We start from the raw sequence: 16,151 nt of genomic DNA, 5'->3' as shown, positions 1-16,151 counted from the left end.
ATTGTTGGTTCACAAAGACCACAGCAGGAAATACAATGTGAAAACACCCTTAGTATATATTGACATCTAGAATATACCTAAAAACCTACAGGGGAAAAAAAATCCATGTGTTAACACTGAGGCTAAGCACAAAACAGAGCACAAAGTAATTACAAATACACTCAGAGGCAAACTTTAACTGGTATGTACTGTCTCAGAAATCACTATCTGACCTATGTTTTTCAAACAGTATTAGAGTTACTTAACACATTTGAAAATTTCAAGGTTCTCAAAGAAAACCCTGTAAACTGGGCTGCATGACCAATTTCAGTAAGCCCTTCCACCCCAACTCCACTTCAATTACTGCAACAACTGTAAACAAGAACAGAAAGCAGTTCTTGTATTTTAATTTTACATCTATGCAATGTCTCAAAAGCATGAGAAAAATACTTTGCCTGTCAATTAAAAAGAAAACCTAGGCCTGGCGTGGTAGCTCATGCCTATAATCCTAGCACTGCGGAAGGAGTAGGCAGGAGAATCTCTAGAGTCTTGAGCTCAGCTCAAGACCAGCCTCGAGCAAGAGCAAGACCCCCTCTCTCTACTAAAAATAGAAAAAATTAGCCAGTTGTGGTGACACATGCCTGTAGTCCCAGCTACTCAGGAGGCTGAGGCAGGAGGATTGCTTGAGCTTGGGAGTTTTGACATTGCTGTGCGCTAGACTGATGCCACAGCACTCTAGCCTGGGGACAGAAAGAGACTCTCTCTCAAAAAAATAAAAAAAAAAAAAAAGAAAACCTTAAGCGTTTAAAAAAATTTCTTAGAAGTTAGAAAAGTTCTAAGTAAAAACATTTACTCCATATCTTAGTTCAAATAATTTACATGTTAAAAGTTTTTACATTTATAGTCCAGTAAGTGAAGGTCAGAAAAAATGAACTAGCATTAATAGGGAAATGTCAGGCAGTAAAATAATCATCTCCAGCCGGGCGCGGTGGCTCACGCCTATAATCCTAGCACTCTGGGAGGCCAAGGCGGGTGGATTGTTTGAGCGCAGGAGTTCGAGACCAGCCTGAGCAAAAGCGAGACCCAGTCTCTACTAAAAAAAATAGAAAAAAATTCTATGGACAACTAAAAATATATATAGGAAAAATTAGCCGGGCATGGTGGCGCATGCCTGTAGTCCCAGCTACTCGGGAGGCTGAGGCAGGAGGATCACTTGACCCCAGGAGTTTGAGGTTGCTGTGAGCTAGGCTGATGCCATGGCACTCTAGCCCAGGCAACAGAGTGAGACTCTGTCTCAAAAAAATAAATAAATAAATAATCATCTCCTAATATTACCGATTCAAGTAGTATCTAATGAGATGTAGAAATTCAGATTGGTCACCTCTTTGATCAAAGTGTCCCATTTTAGTTAATTTTAAAAAGCAAAATTGTGATGTATAAAAGTATAAAATAGTACTCACCAGAAAGGCTGCTTTAAAAAGATGGTTTTAAGGAAAACCATTTCCACTGTATCTACGCCATTTCATATACAGATTAAACTGTGAAAGGCAATGAAACCAAGCCCCTAGGCAATTTTATATTAAGAAAACAAGTGGATATCTCATAATATATTTTATCATCAGCTGATAAATCTAGGTTTTTAATATTTAATGGAACAAACAATTTCCATATAAAGATGTTTTCATGATGGCTAATAACCATCCAGTTCAATAGGAATACAAGATGAGCTAGTTTTATGGCTAGACAGTCTCAAATTAGACATTATTACACTTAATGGGAAAAGGAGGAAACCACATATCCTAGTGTCAGTGCTACAGATTAGAAGAATGGCTCGGGCTCACAGAAATTAAGTTGTATATTTTACTCATCCCTCCTCAGTGCTTTAAGTTTACATTAACATAAAAGCATAATATTTAAAAGAAATCTCTCAGGCTGGCTCAAACAACAATGAACTCTGATAGAATGAAAAATAACAACATAATAAAAAAAACCCACCTTCCACACCCATTATGTCCCTACTGCCCCACAAAAGGATTACATGAAGAATCTGGCTAGATTGCTTGACGGGTAGTCAGCTTTCATTTGAATATTAAAAATCTTATTCTTAGTTCAAAGTAAAATGAACCCACACTAGTGCACTGACAGGTTATAGTTTACGAAAAAAGATGAACCAAAAAAATGAGTACTGTTTACAACTGTTACTAAAAACATTTAAGAACAAAAAAGTAGTATAAAAAATTTTCTATATTATGATTATATACCATTTATCATTCCTAGAGGTGAGGAAACTTGCCTTTTTTTTTTCTTAGGTTGATTCATACTGTCAAGTTAGAAGGTGAATGAGAACCACCATGGAGTGGCTTAAGTAAAAGACTCTGGACCCAAAGCCCTGGACTCCATCATATACCAACAAAGGTATAACCAATGGAAACTTTCACTATCTTTTCCTTTAATATATAATGTATTTACTTAGGTTCATCCACAACCAGATAATAAAGGAGCAGTTATTATACCTTTATTACAACTCAGGTTAGCAAACCTAGATCTACTTGCTAGGCCCAAGTACTGAGTGTTTAAAGTGTCCACTAGATTCATTATTAGTTATACTCACATTCAAGTAACTGCACAGCTTTCTTCCTTGTGTGAGTTATATGGATATGTTTGAAAAAAATAGGAACATCAGGTACTTACAGATTAAACTAACCTGTACTGGCAGGGCTGTGGGATTTTTCTTCTCTACCAGTAAGTAGCAAATGCTGAAATTCTGCTGCTAGTTAACAAAAACACAAATTGTATTAAACTGAGGAGTTCAATCCATAGTCTAAAAAGTCAATGTGCATTAAATTTCCTCAGAGCCTGATACTAATAATACATTTAAATTTTTTCCCTGAGTTTTCCAAAAGTTACCCTTGCATTGGCTATTAAATTTAAAAGTGAACATATGTTCACTCTAATTAGAATGTACTAATAACAATGAAAATCTTTGGACACGTTTCAAAAGTTAATAAATTATATATTCCAATATGTGAATTGTGAGGTAAATTTGGTTACCCCACAAAAATGGGGTGGACATACATCTTAAATGTGATAATTTCTAAATTTAAACTAATATTTAGACACGTCCCCACAGAGGCAAGCAATTTTTAATAATATTTTATTTAATTTTCACAAAACTTGATTTCATTTTCTTATATTGAGATTCTCAATTTTAAAAACATGGACTCAAAAGCAAATCCCGTTGCTTCTCCTTGAAGTACATAAATAAGCTAATTGGTAAAAGAGGGGCTTTGCTCAATAACTAGATGCCTCTTATTTTTCTAACTCAAACTTATAGTAACTGTAGTTAACTCTTCCCTTCGTCTACTTGGGTAGTTATGCAGCCTTGTTTTATTAACGGAGACTGGGAAACAATGCTGCAAATCTTGTTTATTTTGATCTCTGATTGACTGCTGAACTATTTATGAATAAAATTTAGTAATAGGCTACATTAAAATAAATCACATGGTGAAACCTCAATAACAAATGCAAACCACAAGCAGCAATGTTGTTATTTTAGATTCTTAAGTCAAACACCACTATACAATGGTCTCTCTCTCAAATAATCACTATTGGTCTATGTAATTGGGGAAACATTCTTCATTTTTATCCAATTTGGGCATCAATGAAATTCACTGCTAGTTCCTCAAATTTAACCAAAGGTGAAGGCATACAGATTCTTTAACCATAATAATAGTAAAATACAAACAAACCAACCCAGACATTTTAACGTCAGAGGGCTCAAAAAATACCAATATAGGACTTCACCTTTTTACAAACACAGCATTCCACAAATCCCTGACTAAATACACAGCATATTACTGAAGCTGTATCATATTGAATCCTTACACACCATTATAGCCTTTAGAATTAAAGAGTGAGGTCCAAGTAATCAACTATTAAGACAGTTTATGTGCATGTATCTTCTCTGTAGTTAATGTGATCAAAATTAGAATGTACAAACATATTCTAATAAATTATTTATCATATGCCTCCTAAAGAACCTATCCATCAAAGTTTCCACTAAAGAGCCAATCTTGATTTATAATATAGTGTTCAAGAATTCACTTCAAATAGAAATAGTTCAAATTAGCGTCATTGAAGACCTCCTTTGGGCTGCAAGTTTCTGCCTTAATACGACTTCTGCATTCTGCTTAGTAAAACATTTTCCCCTGAGAATACATGGCATTAATTAAGATTTAATGAGATGGTCCAAATTTTTCAAAGTAATTTAGTTTCAAATAAATTATTTTTCCAGAGTTGGGAAGAAAATGAAAAGCTTTTCCTTTTAAGACTATAATATTATTTAAGAATGTACAGAGACCAGAGCTAGGATAATGTTTATTAACAGCAATTCTCTTTTGAGCCTTACTGTATATTTTTTAAATGCTACTTGGGAAAGTTGGATATATTTAATGCTATTAGGAAGCTCAAATTGAAGTGTCAGTTTCCCCATATCCTCTATGTTACTGGCTTGAATTTGATCCATAATAGGGATGCCTGAGAGCATGCCTAAAAACAATAAAGTATAGTTTCAAAAATTAGCATTAATTACAAAATTATGAATATTCATGACACTATACACAACATCATTAAAGAAAAGTGCTTCTCACTTTGCCAAGAAACATCACACAGAAAAGTCAGATGATTTCTTTGCTATAAAAACAAAAGATTATTTAAATGATTCAGATGAAAGAAAAACAAAATACCGAGAAAGAAGGGTCAAAAAAAAGGAGTAAACTTCACTGTCATGCACCAGCAGAAATGGAATTAGGTGAATGTTTACTTATAAAAATCTGCCCTATGGTCAGTCTTATAACGGAATCCCTCCTCTTAGAGGACATTTCCATAGGAGTTACAATAAGAGAAATCGAGTTTCATTTTGGAATAACATGCAAAGGTTATTCAGTATTAGGTGGGTAAGTACCACCTTTTTTTAAAAAGACATACCTGGCTTATAAAAATTTTAGGGTACATGTTCAATATTTCTTTATCCCTTAACCAAGTGTTATACATGTCTACTTTCACCAGCTGACACAAAATTTTCTCAGTAAAGAAATGACTTCAATATTTTCTTTCATTTACCATGTTTTACCAGAGGATGTAATGGACACCTAAAAATTACATAATTTTCAAAATCTTATTTGAAAGTCACAGAACTACAAAGATATTAAAGGAACTACATCTTAGTTTTCTGTATCCCCTTCAGTGAATTATGCCACCATTAGTAAATCCTTCCCAATCCCAGTACTCAAGCTGGTACGAGCCTACTTCAATTACACTTTTCAATTATCACCATTAGAATTAGGACATGCACCTTCAAGAGATTTCACTATATTGGGGAATGATGGGTACAAAAGAAAACTGATCTCCAATTAAGGAATCTTACAATGTGTGCTGAGGTTATAAAATGTTCCAATGGAATATTCTGTCATGGAAATAACAAAAATTTTAAAAATATTTGCAGGGCACAGTGGCAACTGACCTATAATCTCAACTACTCAGAGGCTGAGACAGTAGGATTGCTTGTGCCCAGGAGTTCAAGGCTATCCATCCTGGGAGACCTAGCCTCTAAAAAATAAAATACCAATGCAAAATACAATATTTTAAATATCAAAACCCTTTTCTGCATTTCAATCATAGTAAAAAGCATTATGTTCTAACTAAGCAAATCAAAATATGGAATTCATTTAATGCATAGGTTTTCTTTATGCTTCCAAGAAGGAAAATCACACAAACAATTCTAGGTTTGCTAAATGCTATATTGTATGTTAATTGTTACTGCTCAAGAGGAAAATGCTCTCTGGATGGAAGGGTGGCTCAAATACACAAAACAAAAGCAACTGAGGTTTACATTTTTGGCCTCTTTTCAAATTCCCTCTTTTATCCTCTACAACACACACACATACATACGACTTTTCTCACCAAATAAGGGTAAGTTTTAGTTGGAAACAAATGTGGATACTTTTCACGTGTGCATCAAACACCGTTAAGTAAGGCTGAAAATGAACCTCAAAATAATTATTCTAAAACCATAGTTTAACATACTAATAACTTTACCACATGATCCAATTTCAGTATGGCTACCTAAAAAGTAGCCATCTATCCATGCCGGACAGGTCTGTAATACTCGAACTCTTATCATATCAACTGTGTGGTGTATATATATACATATATATATATCCACACATACACACAAGCACACACATACACACCACCTTCCCATTCTTCACAGGGCTCTACATTAACATTTGCTCTAATGTGGTGAGGTTTTTTTCACATTAAAAATCACAAGCATTTCCAGATAACCTTTCAACCTTAACATTCAATGCTTAAGTTTGGGAATAAGAATGCAGATTTTAGGTATCCAGTGGCACTTCCAATGATTATACGTACCCTTAAGGTTAAATTGAATAGTGTGAGGAGAAAATAACCAGTAAGATTTTCCTAGAAGTGAAAGCGGAAAACTTGAATAAAACAATTCGTGCCTCCAAATCAAGAAGGGCAAATTTTATAAATTTACTTTAGTTCAATATAGTAATACAAGCTTTAGCTGATGATTATATAACACAAAACAAATTATATAAAACTACATATGAGGTACTTTTTATTTATGTTTGTTAACACCACAGTCAAACGTGAATATTAATATAGAGCCTTCTCTGCCAAAAGAGTATAAAAATCCTAAGTTTAATTAAATTTAGGGGCCTTCACCAAACTTGCTGCAAGTTTGGGGACATAAATATCCAACAGCTACAAAGCTGTGAAAGCCCCTATAAGGAATAAAATAAATCCCACTTGCCTCAGACTGAACAGGGCAACACTGAGACTCAGCCTCAGCCTGTCCTATGGCAGGGCTATAGGAAGAAGAAAATTTTAATTTTAGAAAAACATTACCCAATTAATTTAAAAGACATGCATTAAATTTTTTTAAAAAAAATCCCAATGATCAAGCAAGTAACAGAAAAAGAGTAGCTCTTTTTTGTTTAACTATTGTCCACTACAATTCCATTCCGAGCCCATACTTATTTTGGTTGGGGGTGCCCCCCCCCCAGAATAACTAAGTTTAATTAAGCTGACTTTACGTGGAACATATAACTTGATCAGTGGAATCAGAGTACACTAAGAGTATTTTCCCCATACCTAATGGCAAATGTGTGAGAGATTAAGTATTCAAATAAAATAATTCCACCAACCACTCAAATGTTGGTCCTCATCTGCTGCTCTTGTTACTGTCATATAGTAAAACTTACACAATAGAAACTAGTGCCAGACAAAATGTTTTTGTTTTTCTAAAAAAGGCAGATACAAGCTAGACCCAAAGCTGCCACCCCTATTTATCTTACCACTTCCTTAATTATATATCAATCATAATGCCTGCCTGAATATATCAAGTCCCAAATGTTTTCTGTGAGGGCAATTGAGTTCACTTTGACTCAACTCCATCTATTACTTAAGGAAGCTTAAGTCAAAATAAGAGTTAATTATTTCAACATATTTTCTTCCATCATGATCCAACCACACTATGGACCCCAGAAGCATTTAGGTAAAAGGTATTTTCTAGAAGCTTAATTATTCTTGGATACATGCAAAAATTACACATTAAGTATATTAAATGGGCACCACCTCCAAGCCACATAGCTATAAAGGAACTCATGCACTTAATTTAGTAAGTGCCAATGCATAAATAACCCTTGCAATTACTTTTAAATCAGAGCTCTACCACTTATTTCTAAGTTATAGTTTCTCCCTTCACATCTGAGAGCAAAAAACCTTGCTATAAAATATCAGTCCTCTTTGCATAAAATGCAAACGGAGTTTTGCATAACTTTTGAAACAGGTCTACTAATCCCCTGGCAGTTTATTGGTAAGCCTGGGCATGAAATTCTTAAGAGACATTTGGTTTGTGAAAGCATCTTCTATTTAATCATTCCAAATTTAATCGTGCCATTTTTATCTTAAAGATTTTCAACACAGGTTTTTCTTTGGCAGGATAATGAATGTGCTGCCAAATCTAAGCATATATTAATTCCAAAACCATTTAGGTAGGCAGGCATTCAGTTGGGGAAGTGGTGTGGGACTCAGCTGCTGACAGAAGAAATCCATTCTTGATGATATATGGATGTTTTCTTTTCAAACTATGGAATTTTTTTGCACCTTTATGGTACCACAGCACAGGAACTAAAAAATCATTGGAGCAAAATATCAGATTTAAAATAGCATTCAGCTTTATAATACTTGCAATGTTTTGTTTCAAGGAATGACTTTTACTTGTCACTTCAATACAGACTCTTTTGTGATGGTTAAAACATTTTTCAATACATCTTCCTTCAAATTTAAAGCCCTTTTTCCCTTACAACTTCAGATTTCACATCTTTTATCTATACCTTCACGTAAGTTATAAAATGTTACCACTTTGTTAGAAGTCTTAACTTTATACTGAGAAACTTCAAATTGAGTGCATTATATCAACAATTATTTTGTAAAGGTTATTTGGTATTTAATCATAAAACTAACTTGCAAAAGTAAAGATCAGAAAAACTCGCCAAAAGGTCAAGAGCTACTATTGTAAGAGACTTGTAACACAATATACTGAATAGCAGTCATCTCTCCAGGTAAGTTCTCTGTAAGAACACAGTAACATTCAAAATTTCCAAGGATGAAAAGCTGAACAGTAAAGCCAGAGGCTTAATAACAGAAGGTACTCAATATATAATCAAATGAAAAATGTAATCTTCCAGGAACATAAAGTTAAATTAGCAATCCTTCTGTTAACCATCCTAACAGAGGCACATTTAGATTCTCAGCATTACACTTAGCATAATAATATACCAACTCATTAACAGCACAAGAAGCTATTACTGCATGCACCTAAGCTTCTAGAAGTTTGCACCTGAAAAGCTTCTGAGGTCCATGCAGTACTGAAGTCACAAAAATAATCAAAAGGAAATGAATGGGTCTGGCACTAGGCTCTAAACATCTAAGCAGGAAAGAAAAGGTATTAAGGTTTACATATTAAGTATCTATGACATCTGACACGTACTGACACCAAAGAGGTGTGAAACGTGAAATAATGAAAAGATTCCATACCTATATGATGTAAGACTCATACGGAGCTAAGCTTTTTTGTTAACTGAAGCATTAACATACAATTCTATATATACTGTTAAGTTTAAAATATGCAGGTAAGAAAGGAATAACCTACAACTCAAAGACAAGAATCCAATGATATATCAAAACTGCATTGGTAACTATGAATTTTATTATGTGGACATCTACTATGGCATGCATCTGTACAAACCTTTTGGGCAGTGGTCCACAGCTGGGTTATGAATAAAAAGGCATAAATTTTTCTCTCATTTTATTACAATGAAGTTTAACAGTACAGAAAAGTCACATGACCTTGGTGGGTCAGATTTCTTAAACCCTGCAACATGAGGAACTCTAAATACATTAAATATTGTTACACATTCAGACTTCCAATGTACAGGTACTTGGAAACAGTTACAGCCCTCACCAAGCTATGTTGGGGACATGAAGTCCAACAGCATCTGAAATGCTGTGAAGGCATAACTTTACAAATAGCAATGTAAGCTTACAGAACTTGCCTTTATTAAGGTGGTATGTTCATGTAATTCCAGCGCCTTCACAATTTAACGAACCAAATTTACTATACTTCACTTCTAAAAACCTAGATGAAACATGAAAAAGAAGCCATACAGTATAAATTGCAACTTCAGGAAAAGTTCCTGCTTTTATTATTCCAAATAATTTTTCCCATGTAAAATAAATGTCCAATAGTTCCTGGTATGTGGGAAGATAATGTTTGTTAAAGTCACAATGAAGCCTTATTGACGGAAGCTTGGCTATATAAACAGCACAAGTTGAGAAAAGGTTTAATCTCCAAACCTATTAGACTGGATGAAGTAAGATCAGTAGCGGCCACCTTGCGACATTACAGGAGGTCTCATTCCCATCGGAGGTCGAGGAGGCCCACCTTGGTAAGGGGGCACCATTGGCGGTCCCTGCCCATATGGCGGCATAGCACCAGGAAGATAACCTGGCATGCCTTGATGATGACCACCATACTGACCTAAAAAAACACATTTAAAACACAAAAAGAGATTGAGTTGGTCTATGTATTGTACTTTTAAATGCAAAAATGCATTTTGCAGATAAATTTAACATTCTATGTGTATACTCAGAAAATCCACTAAATATAATAAACATTAAAAGAAGAATACCATGAGGTGGCATTGGGGGTCTCATTCCTTGTTGCTGTGGGATGCCTGGCTGTGGTGGCATCATACCTCCAATTGGTCCAACTGGTGGATTACCAATGGGGGCCTGTCCTGGTCGAGGAAGATTACGTTGATATTTAGGTAACTGTGCCCTTCTCTCTTCCTGGGAATAAAAATAAGCACAATGGTAAAAATGACTAAATGCAATAAGGTTCATGAAGCATAAAGGCATGCATCTAAAATCTTTATTTTTAGAGTCACAAGCAATTTTTAAATATTTACCCTTACTCCCCAAGTAATTACTTTTATCCCACAAACCAGTACCACTATTTAAAATCTCAATGCCTTAAAAAAAAAATTTCACCTATTTTTATACTCCAAGCATGGCTAACAAACTTTCCAGGAATTATAAGTTGCTTAGGCAAGCAACTAGTAAAGTATTATTACCAAAATCCTAAATATTAACTTTATATCAAAATTAATTCCTTTATATGGGCTTTAAGGGATCTGCAGGATTCTACCTCACGATGTTTCTTCAATTAAAATATGCAAATTTATGTCTAATTAAAATGATTTTTAAGAGAGTAAGAACCCAACTTACTGTCTTCTTTTAGAAAGAGTCTGGAGGAAGGAGAGGGAAAGCATCTAAGACCAAAACATGCAATATCCATCCACTTTTAAGTATTTTGTGGTTTCTTAAAATTAAATCAAAATGGTAAAAACCACTTAGCATTAAATCATATCATAGACCACCTGAGTACAAATTAACACTTTCAAACGGACAAATCTGCTTCAACAGTTTCAACTCAAATGCTGCTAGTAAAAAACTGAAAACAACTTACCAGTGATATATCCTCATCTGGATGGATCAACTTACTGGTTGCACTGGTTGTCGTAAGTGTAGCAGGCTTACTTGTTATTGAAGCTGCTGGTTTAGCTGCAGTACTATTCGTTGTACTAGTGGTTGAAGCTGTAGACTGCGTGTAAGCAGGGAATGTAGGCTTTGGGGGTTCTGTAGTTGTTGCAGGGGTACTATTTAAAGGCTTGAAATCTGTACCAACAGGTCCTTGGACAGCTGCCTGAGCCTGAAAAATACAATCCTTCATCAATGAAACTTCAAAACCCCAAATTATGCGTGTATCTATGAACAGTTTAACTTAAAAACAAGACACGAACATTAAATAAAGGATCAAACTTTGAATGAAATTAAAACAAAGTTAATATAAAACACTCCACAAAATTCAAGATAACCCATAAAAATATCAAAAGATGCTAGCTTAAAGTCATGTCCAGTCCAAAACACCATAGTGGAAATAAGAAATAAGACTGCATATGTAACTTCTCAGATGTCTTCTACCTCCTTACCAAAAGTTAAATTTACAATGCTTTGTATTTATTCCAAATTGCTAAAATACAGTGTAATAACAGTATAGCATGTGTTCTATTTTTATTGTTCTAAATTAGTTGTTTAAAGTAATTAATCTGGCCGGGCACAGTGGCTCATGCCTGTAATCCTAGCACTCTGGGAGGCAGAGGTGGGTGGATCGCCCAAGGTCAGGAGTTTGAGACCAGCCTGAGCAAGAGCAAGAAGAAAACAGAAATTATTTGGACAGCTAAAAATATAGAGAAAAATTAGCCAGGCATGGTGGCGCATGCCTGTAGTCCCAGCTACTTGGGAGGCTGAGGCAGAAGGATTGCTTGAGCCCAGGAGTTTGAGGTTGCTGTGAGCTAGGCTGACGCCACGGCACTCTAGCCCGGGCAACAGAGCGAGACTGTCTCAAAAAATAAATAAATAAATAAATAAATAAATAAATAAATAAATAAATAAATAAATAAATAAAATAAATAAATAAAGTAATTAACCTATCAAGTATCCCAAACAACAAAAAACCCTACAGGATATGAGTTTAGATAAGCCCCAGTTACTAAATATAGCATGAACAATTATTATATAAAAATGGTGACACGATATAGACATGTCCTTTAAAAGTATTTCTATATTAATACAATCCCCTTTGAATTAATTAATAATGGCTGGATAATTATCATGGAGAAAAGCATTGATTTAGGAGGATCTTTAAAGTAACAAGTTACCACTAACAAATGTGTTACTTTTTATAACATCAAACACATCTAAAACAAGTAGACTAGGCCAACTTTAGAACCAAATGCAAAACACTACATTTTCTTACATTAGATGTGATGCATTAAACAGCATAAATCAAAATAGCTTAATCATGCATCAGGCTAACCATTGGCCACTATAATGCATTTACTGCTTACATGCTTTTAACCCTTTAGAACCACAAGAGTTAAGGGTACTTTTTGTTGTTAGTATGAATTCAAATTTTCAAATACCGTTTGACTTATATGCCATTAATTTTACTTTTAAAAAATTAAACGTAGCATAGTATATTTTTGGACAAAAATTTAGTTTTTAAGTACGGTCCAAAGGGTTAAGTTATAAAGCCATTTTAACAATTTTAAACTGCAACTTCCTGCGTACTTGTGCTGTGCTAGGAAACAGAGCTTTAGAAGATGCAGACAGACTTTCTGAATTGGATGAAGCTGTACTTGAGCTTGTTACAGGTGTCCCCATCTGTAGCATAAAAGAAAGGAAACAATGAAAAGTCTCCAAACAAATGGGTGAATATGAGCCATGTGGTAGACTTTTTAGTATAGATTGCATTTTTGCAAATGCAAAATTTAATGCAATCGAATATCATTTATTTAGAGGCAGGCAGTTAATGCATTTACAATAAACAAAATGAAAGAATGAGCCTCAAAAAAATTTTTTTCACTTCTACACCAATAAGCCTAGTTAATAGTTAACCACACTTTCTTTTCTAAAACTAATGTTTTGCATCGTGATATGACAAGAATGATATCTTAAACTGACAATAAAGGATGCATGAACACTGACACTCCAATCCAATTCTGTATCAATGATTCTCTACAAAATATTTTTGACCAAAGTTTTACATCTCTCAAACGAAATCCCCATCTACTATAAAACCATAACTTAATGTGCATAAAGGGTATATAAAGGTATGCTTTTAATTTGGCACCCACAAATAAAAAAACTTAAAAAAAAGAAAACATCTAAGGGATAATCGAAAAAAGAAAAATAATGAACATACATCCTGATCTTAATACTGAATGAATTAAATCTGAATCTGTTTAATTCTGAATGAAACTGGAAAAAAAAGCAAAGGTTTTAACCATTATGTGCATACTATATATAACAGAAGCATCATTCACTCAGGTTTTAGAAAAAATTTTGAAAAAAGACAAGACCAGTAGGAAATAAAAGTGTGACGTGGTCAAAAGCTATTAAATCATTCCCTTCTAGCAACAGTGCAGCACTGCAGTTCACTGTTCTAAACTAGTGGAGGAGCCCAACGAATGATTTGCTAAGGTCCTAAGGACCTTCAACTTTAGCCTTGGTCTCATTCCACTCACTCATAGTTTAATAGGTAAAGGAGGACCTCTAAATGCTTCCAAAACTAGATTTCTATTTCTAGCTAAATCTATGAAAAAAAGTCCACAGCTATGAGAAAATAATATTCTATCTCTGGCTCCATTAAACCTTTCATTAGTAGAGAAAATCAATGTGTAAACATGGAAGAGAATAAGCCACCATTTAAAAGTATCATGAACAAAATAATTGACCTATGACAATTTCAAAGACTTCTGTAAACAACTACACTACTACACTTTACCTTTACATATAATTATTCCTTTTTAGGAATTTCACCTTACCTGTCCAGCACTGGGGAAAAGAGGCTTAGTAACTGGAGGCTGTGGCGCAGGTACTGTTGCTGTTGGTGCAGGTGGTCTATTAAGAATACCTGGTGCTGAAACAGCCTGTGCTTGGGTCATTGGAGGGATTCCAGGACGTGGAACGGGGGGAGGCATACCTGCAAGGAAAAAATGTTTGGGGGACTCAGTCACTGAAACATTTAGTTCATAAAAAAATGCTTCTATACTACAAAATTATTAACAACTGACTGCCAAACAACTCAATGAAGTCCAAGAAACTTAGTCATTTTCCCCTGCAACAATCTTGTCTCAAAAATTTCCCCTTCCTTTGTACTGCTTGAGAATTTTACTAAGTAGAAGATACCACTAGACCCTGAATAGAGCAAAACAGTAATTAAGCTTACTGATATTATTGATTTACCAAATTCTTGAAATAAGAGAATTTCAATCATCTATCAAAGTTTAACTGTTCCCTGAACACTAACGCGAATTATAGTCAAAACTTTGATGAATCAAATGATCCATAAAAATTTTGAAGTTATTCCTATAAACACTTTAAACAAATTTTCCTGAAATCCATCACTAGTGAGTGCTTTCTTTAAACTTCCTCAACATAAAATTGTACTCCACATTATCAAATGATCATCAATTATTATTCTATATATAATCTTAGCTTAGAAAAGCTAAGGTTAGCAAAGTAAAAAGTCAAAATAGCAGGGTTCTTTGTATCATTGAGCCATTGAATCTACTGCTTTTGTTTCCATTGAGATAATAAAATGCATAGCTTATTAGGTTTCTCTATTTGCTAAAATATTCTATATTACTTGTTTAAAATATTCCTAACAAATACAAGCACTATTAAGTATATGGGCTTCTGTGTATAGGCTCTGTTACTCATTTTGGCTGCTTTGAAGCCTATTTTTTTACTATTTCAAACCTCAAAAAAAGGTCCCCCATAACACTTCTCACATTAATTTTAGAAGAAACTTACAATCTATAGAAATTTAAAAATTATATTGCACCAATGTCCACAAATCTATTAACTAAAACTCTTAGGAATGAAGCCTACCAGTCATATTAAAAAGGAAACTCTTAACATGCCATACCTGGTGGCATACCAGGCATCAGAGGTGGTATTCCTGGTCCAGGTGGCATCATTCCACCCATTGGCATCATTCTATTAGAAAGCAAAGTTCAAGAAACTGAAGTTAATTAACAGTATAAACCATTAGAAAATATTTTGGCTAAAACCTGAAGCAACACTAGATAAAAGACTTGAATTTGACCTCTAACATTGAAACCAATCAAGCTGAAAGAACACATAACACACTAGAATAATCCTATCAAAATAAATCCTCTAAACCCCAGCAAACTCTTGGGGTTCACCAGTAAAGGCAAAGAAAAAATTAAAAAGTAAAAATTTTTTTAAAAATTTGTCTTTGTTGACAAAACATTTAAAGTCATTGAGAAAAAATATACTCTCCTTAACATGTACAAGAAAGCAAAGTCACCTTTTGTTCAACTTGGAAAATATCCACACAGAATGTAAAAAAGAAATCTCGATTTAGAGTTGTCAGATTTTTCAAAAGGAAAATATTGAACGTACTCACTCTGTGGAATAAGATTTTTTTGAAGAACAAGGAAAAACTACTACCAAAATTAAAGACAGTCAAGTAAACTCAAAATTGAATAATTTGTATTTACAATAGCTACCTAATACTAATCCATGACTTAAAACCCTAACCCATAATTATTTTCCTTCCCCTAAGAGCTCACCTTCAAATATCAGTGTCCAAATCACTTAAAAATAAGTTTGTCAACTCTTGACTTAGACCTTCTATCTGATTAATTTCCCTACATAGATTTCATTAGAAAATTCGATTACACCCTATAATGACAAAGCATGTAATCTGGCAGAAGAATATACACTCTTTCTTAAATACTAACATTTATTACCAGATCCCATTACTTTTAATAGTTTGGGGAAAATAGCTATACACTTAGAATATACCTTATTTATATGGGTCTATTACTATTTCCTCACAGATGTTTTATTTCCCTCCTTTAAGAGATCTGTGTCATTCAGCTTGCAAGTTTTAGACGTTTTAGTGAGGAAGGTTAGAAAATTTCTGA

At 34.1% G+C, this 16,151-nt stretch overlaps 1 protein-coding gene across 10 annotated transcripts in view; it reads right to left on the bottom strand.

Moving 5' to 3' along the window:
- The window catches only part of ZNF207 (zinc finger protein 207), a 39,691-nt gene that overhangs the window by 13,834 nt on the left and 9,706 nt on the right, over positions 1 to 16,151 (bottom strand). For 4 of the 10 annotated variants that reach the window (XM_045525455.1, XM_045525458.1, XM_045525457.1 and 1 more), the window contains 6 exons: positions 15,125 to 15,195; positions 14,019 to 14,176; positions 12,763 to 12,855; positions 11,099 to 11,341; positions 10,260 to 10,419; positions 9,247 to 10,108 (listed from right to left, as the gene is read on the bottom strand). In XM_045525455.1, coding sequence (XP_045381411.1) covers positions 9,948 to 10,108; positions 10,260 to 10,419; positions 11,099 to 11,341; positions 12,763 to 12,855; positions 14,019 to 14,176; positions 15,125 to 15,195 — 886 coding nt within the window. In that variant the 3' untranslated portion in view covers positions 9,247 to 9,947. Of the gene's footprint in view, positions 1 to 1,227; positions 1,518 to 2,683; positions 2,750 to 6,817; positions 6,873 to 9,246; positions 10,109 to 10,259; positions 10,420 to 11,098; positions 11,342 to 12,762; positions 12,856 to 14,018; positions 14,177 to 15,124; positions 15,196 to 16,151 lie in introns of those variants that run through there. The other 6 variants (XM_045525460.1, XM_045525462.1, XM_045525461.1 and 3 more) reach the window with 4 other exon arrangements.

The sequence above is a fragment of the Lemur catta genome, chromosome 15 (genome assembly GCF_020740605.2).
Source record: "Lemur catta isolate mLemCat1 chromosome 15, mLemCat1.pri, whole genome shotgun sequence".
Lineage (NCBI taxonomy): Eukaryota > Metazoa > Chordata > Mammalia > Primates > Lemuridae > Lemur > Lemur catta.
Note: the sequence above shows the minus strand (reverse complement) of the source record. Positions and strands in the feature narration are given on the sequence as shown.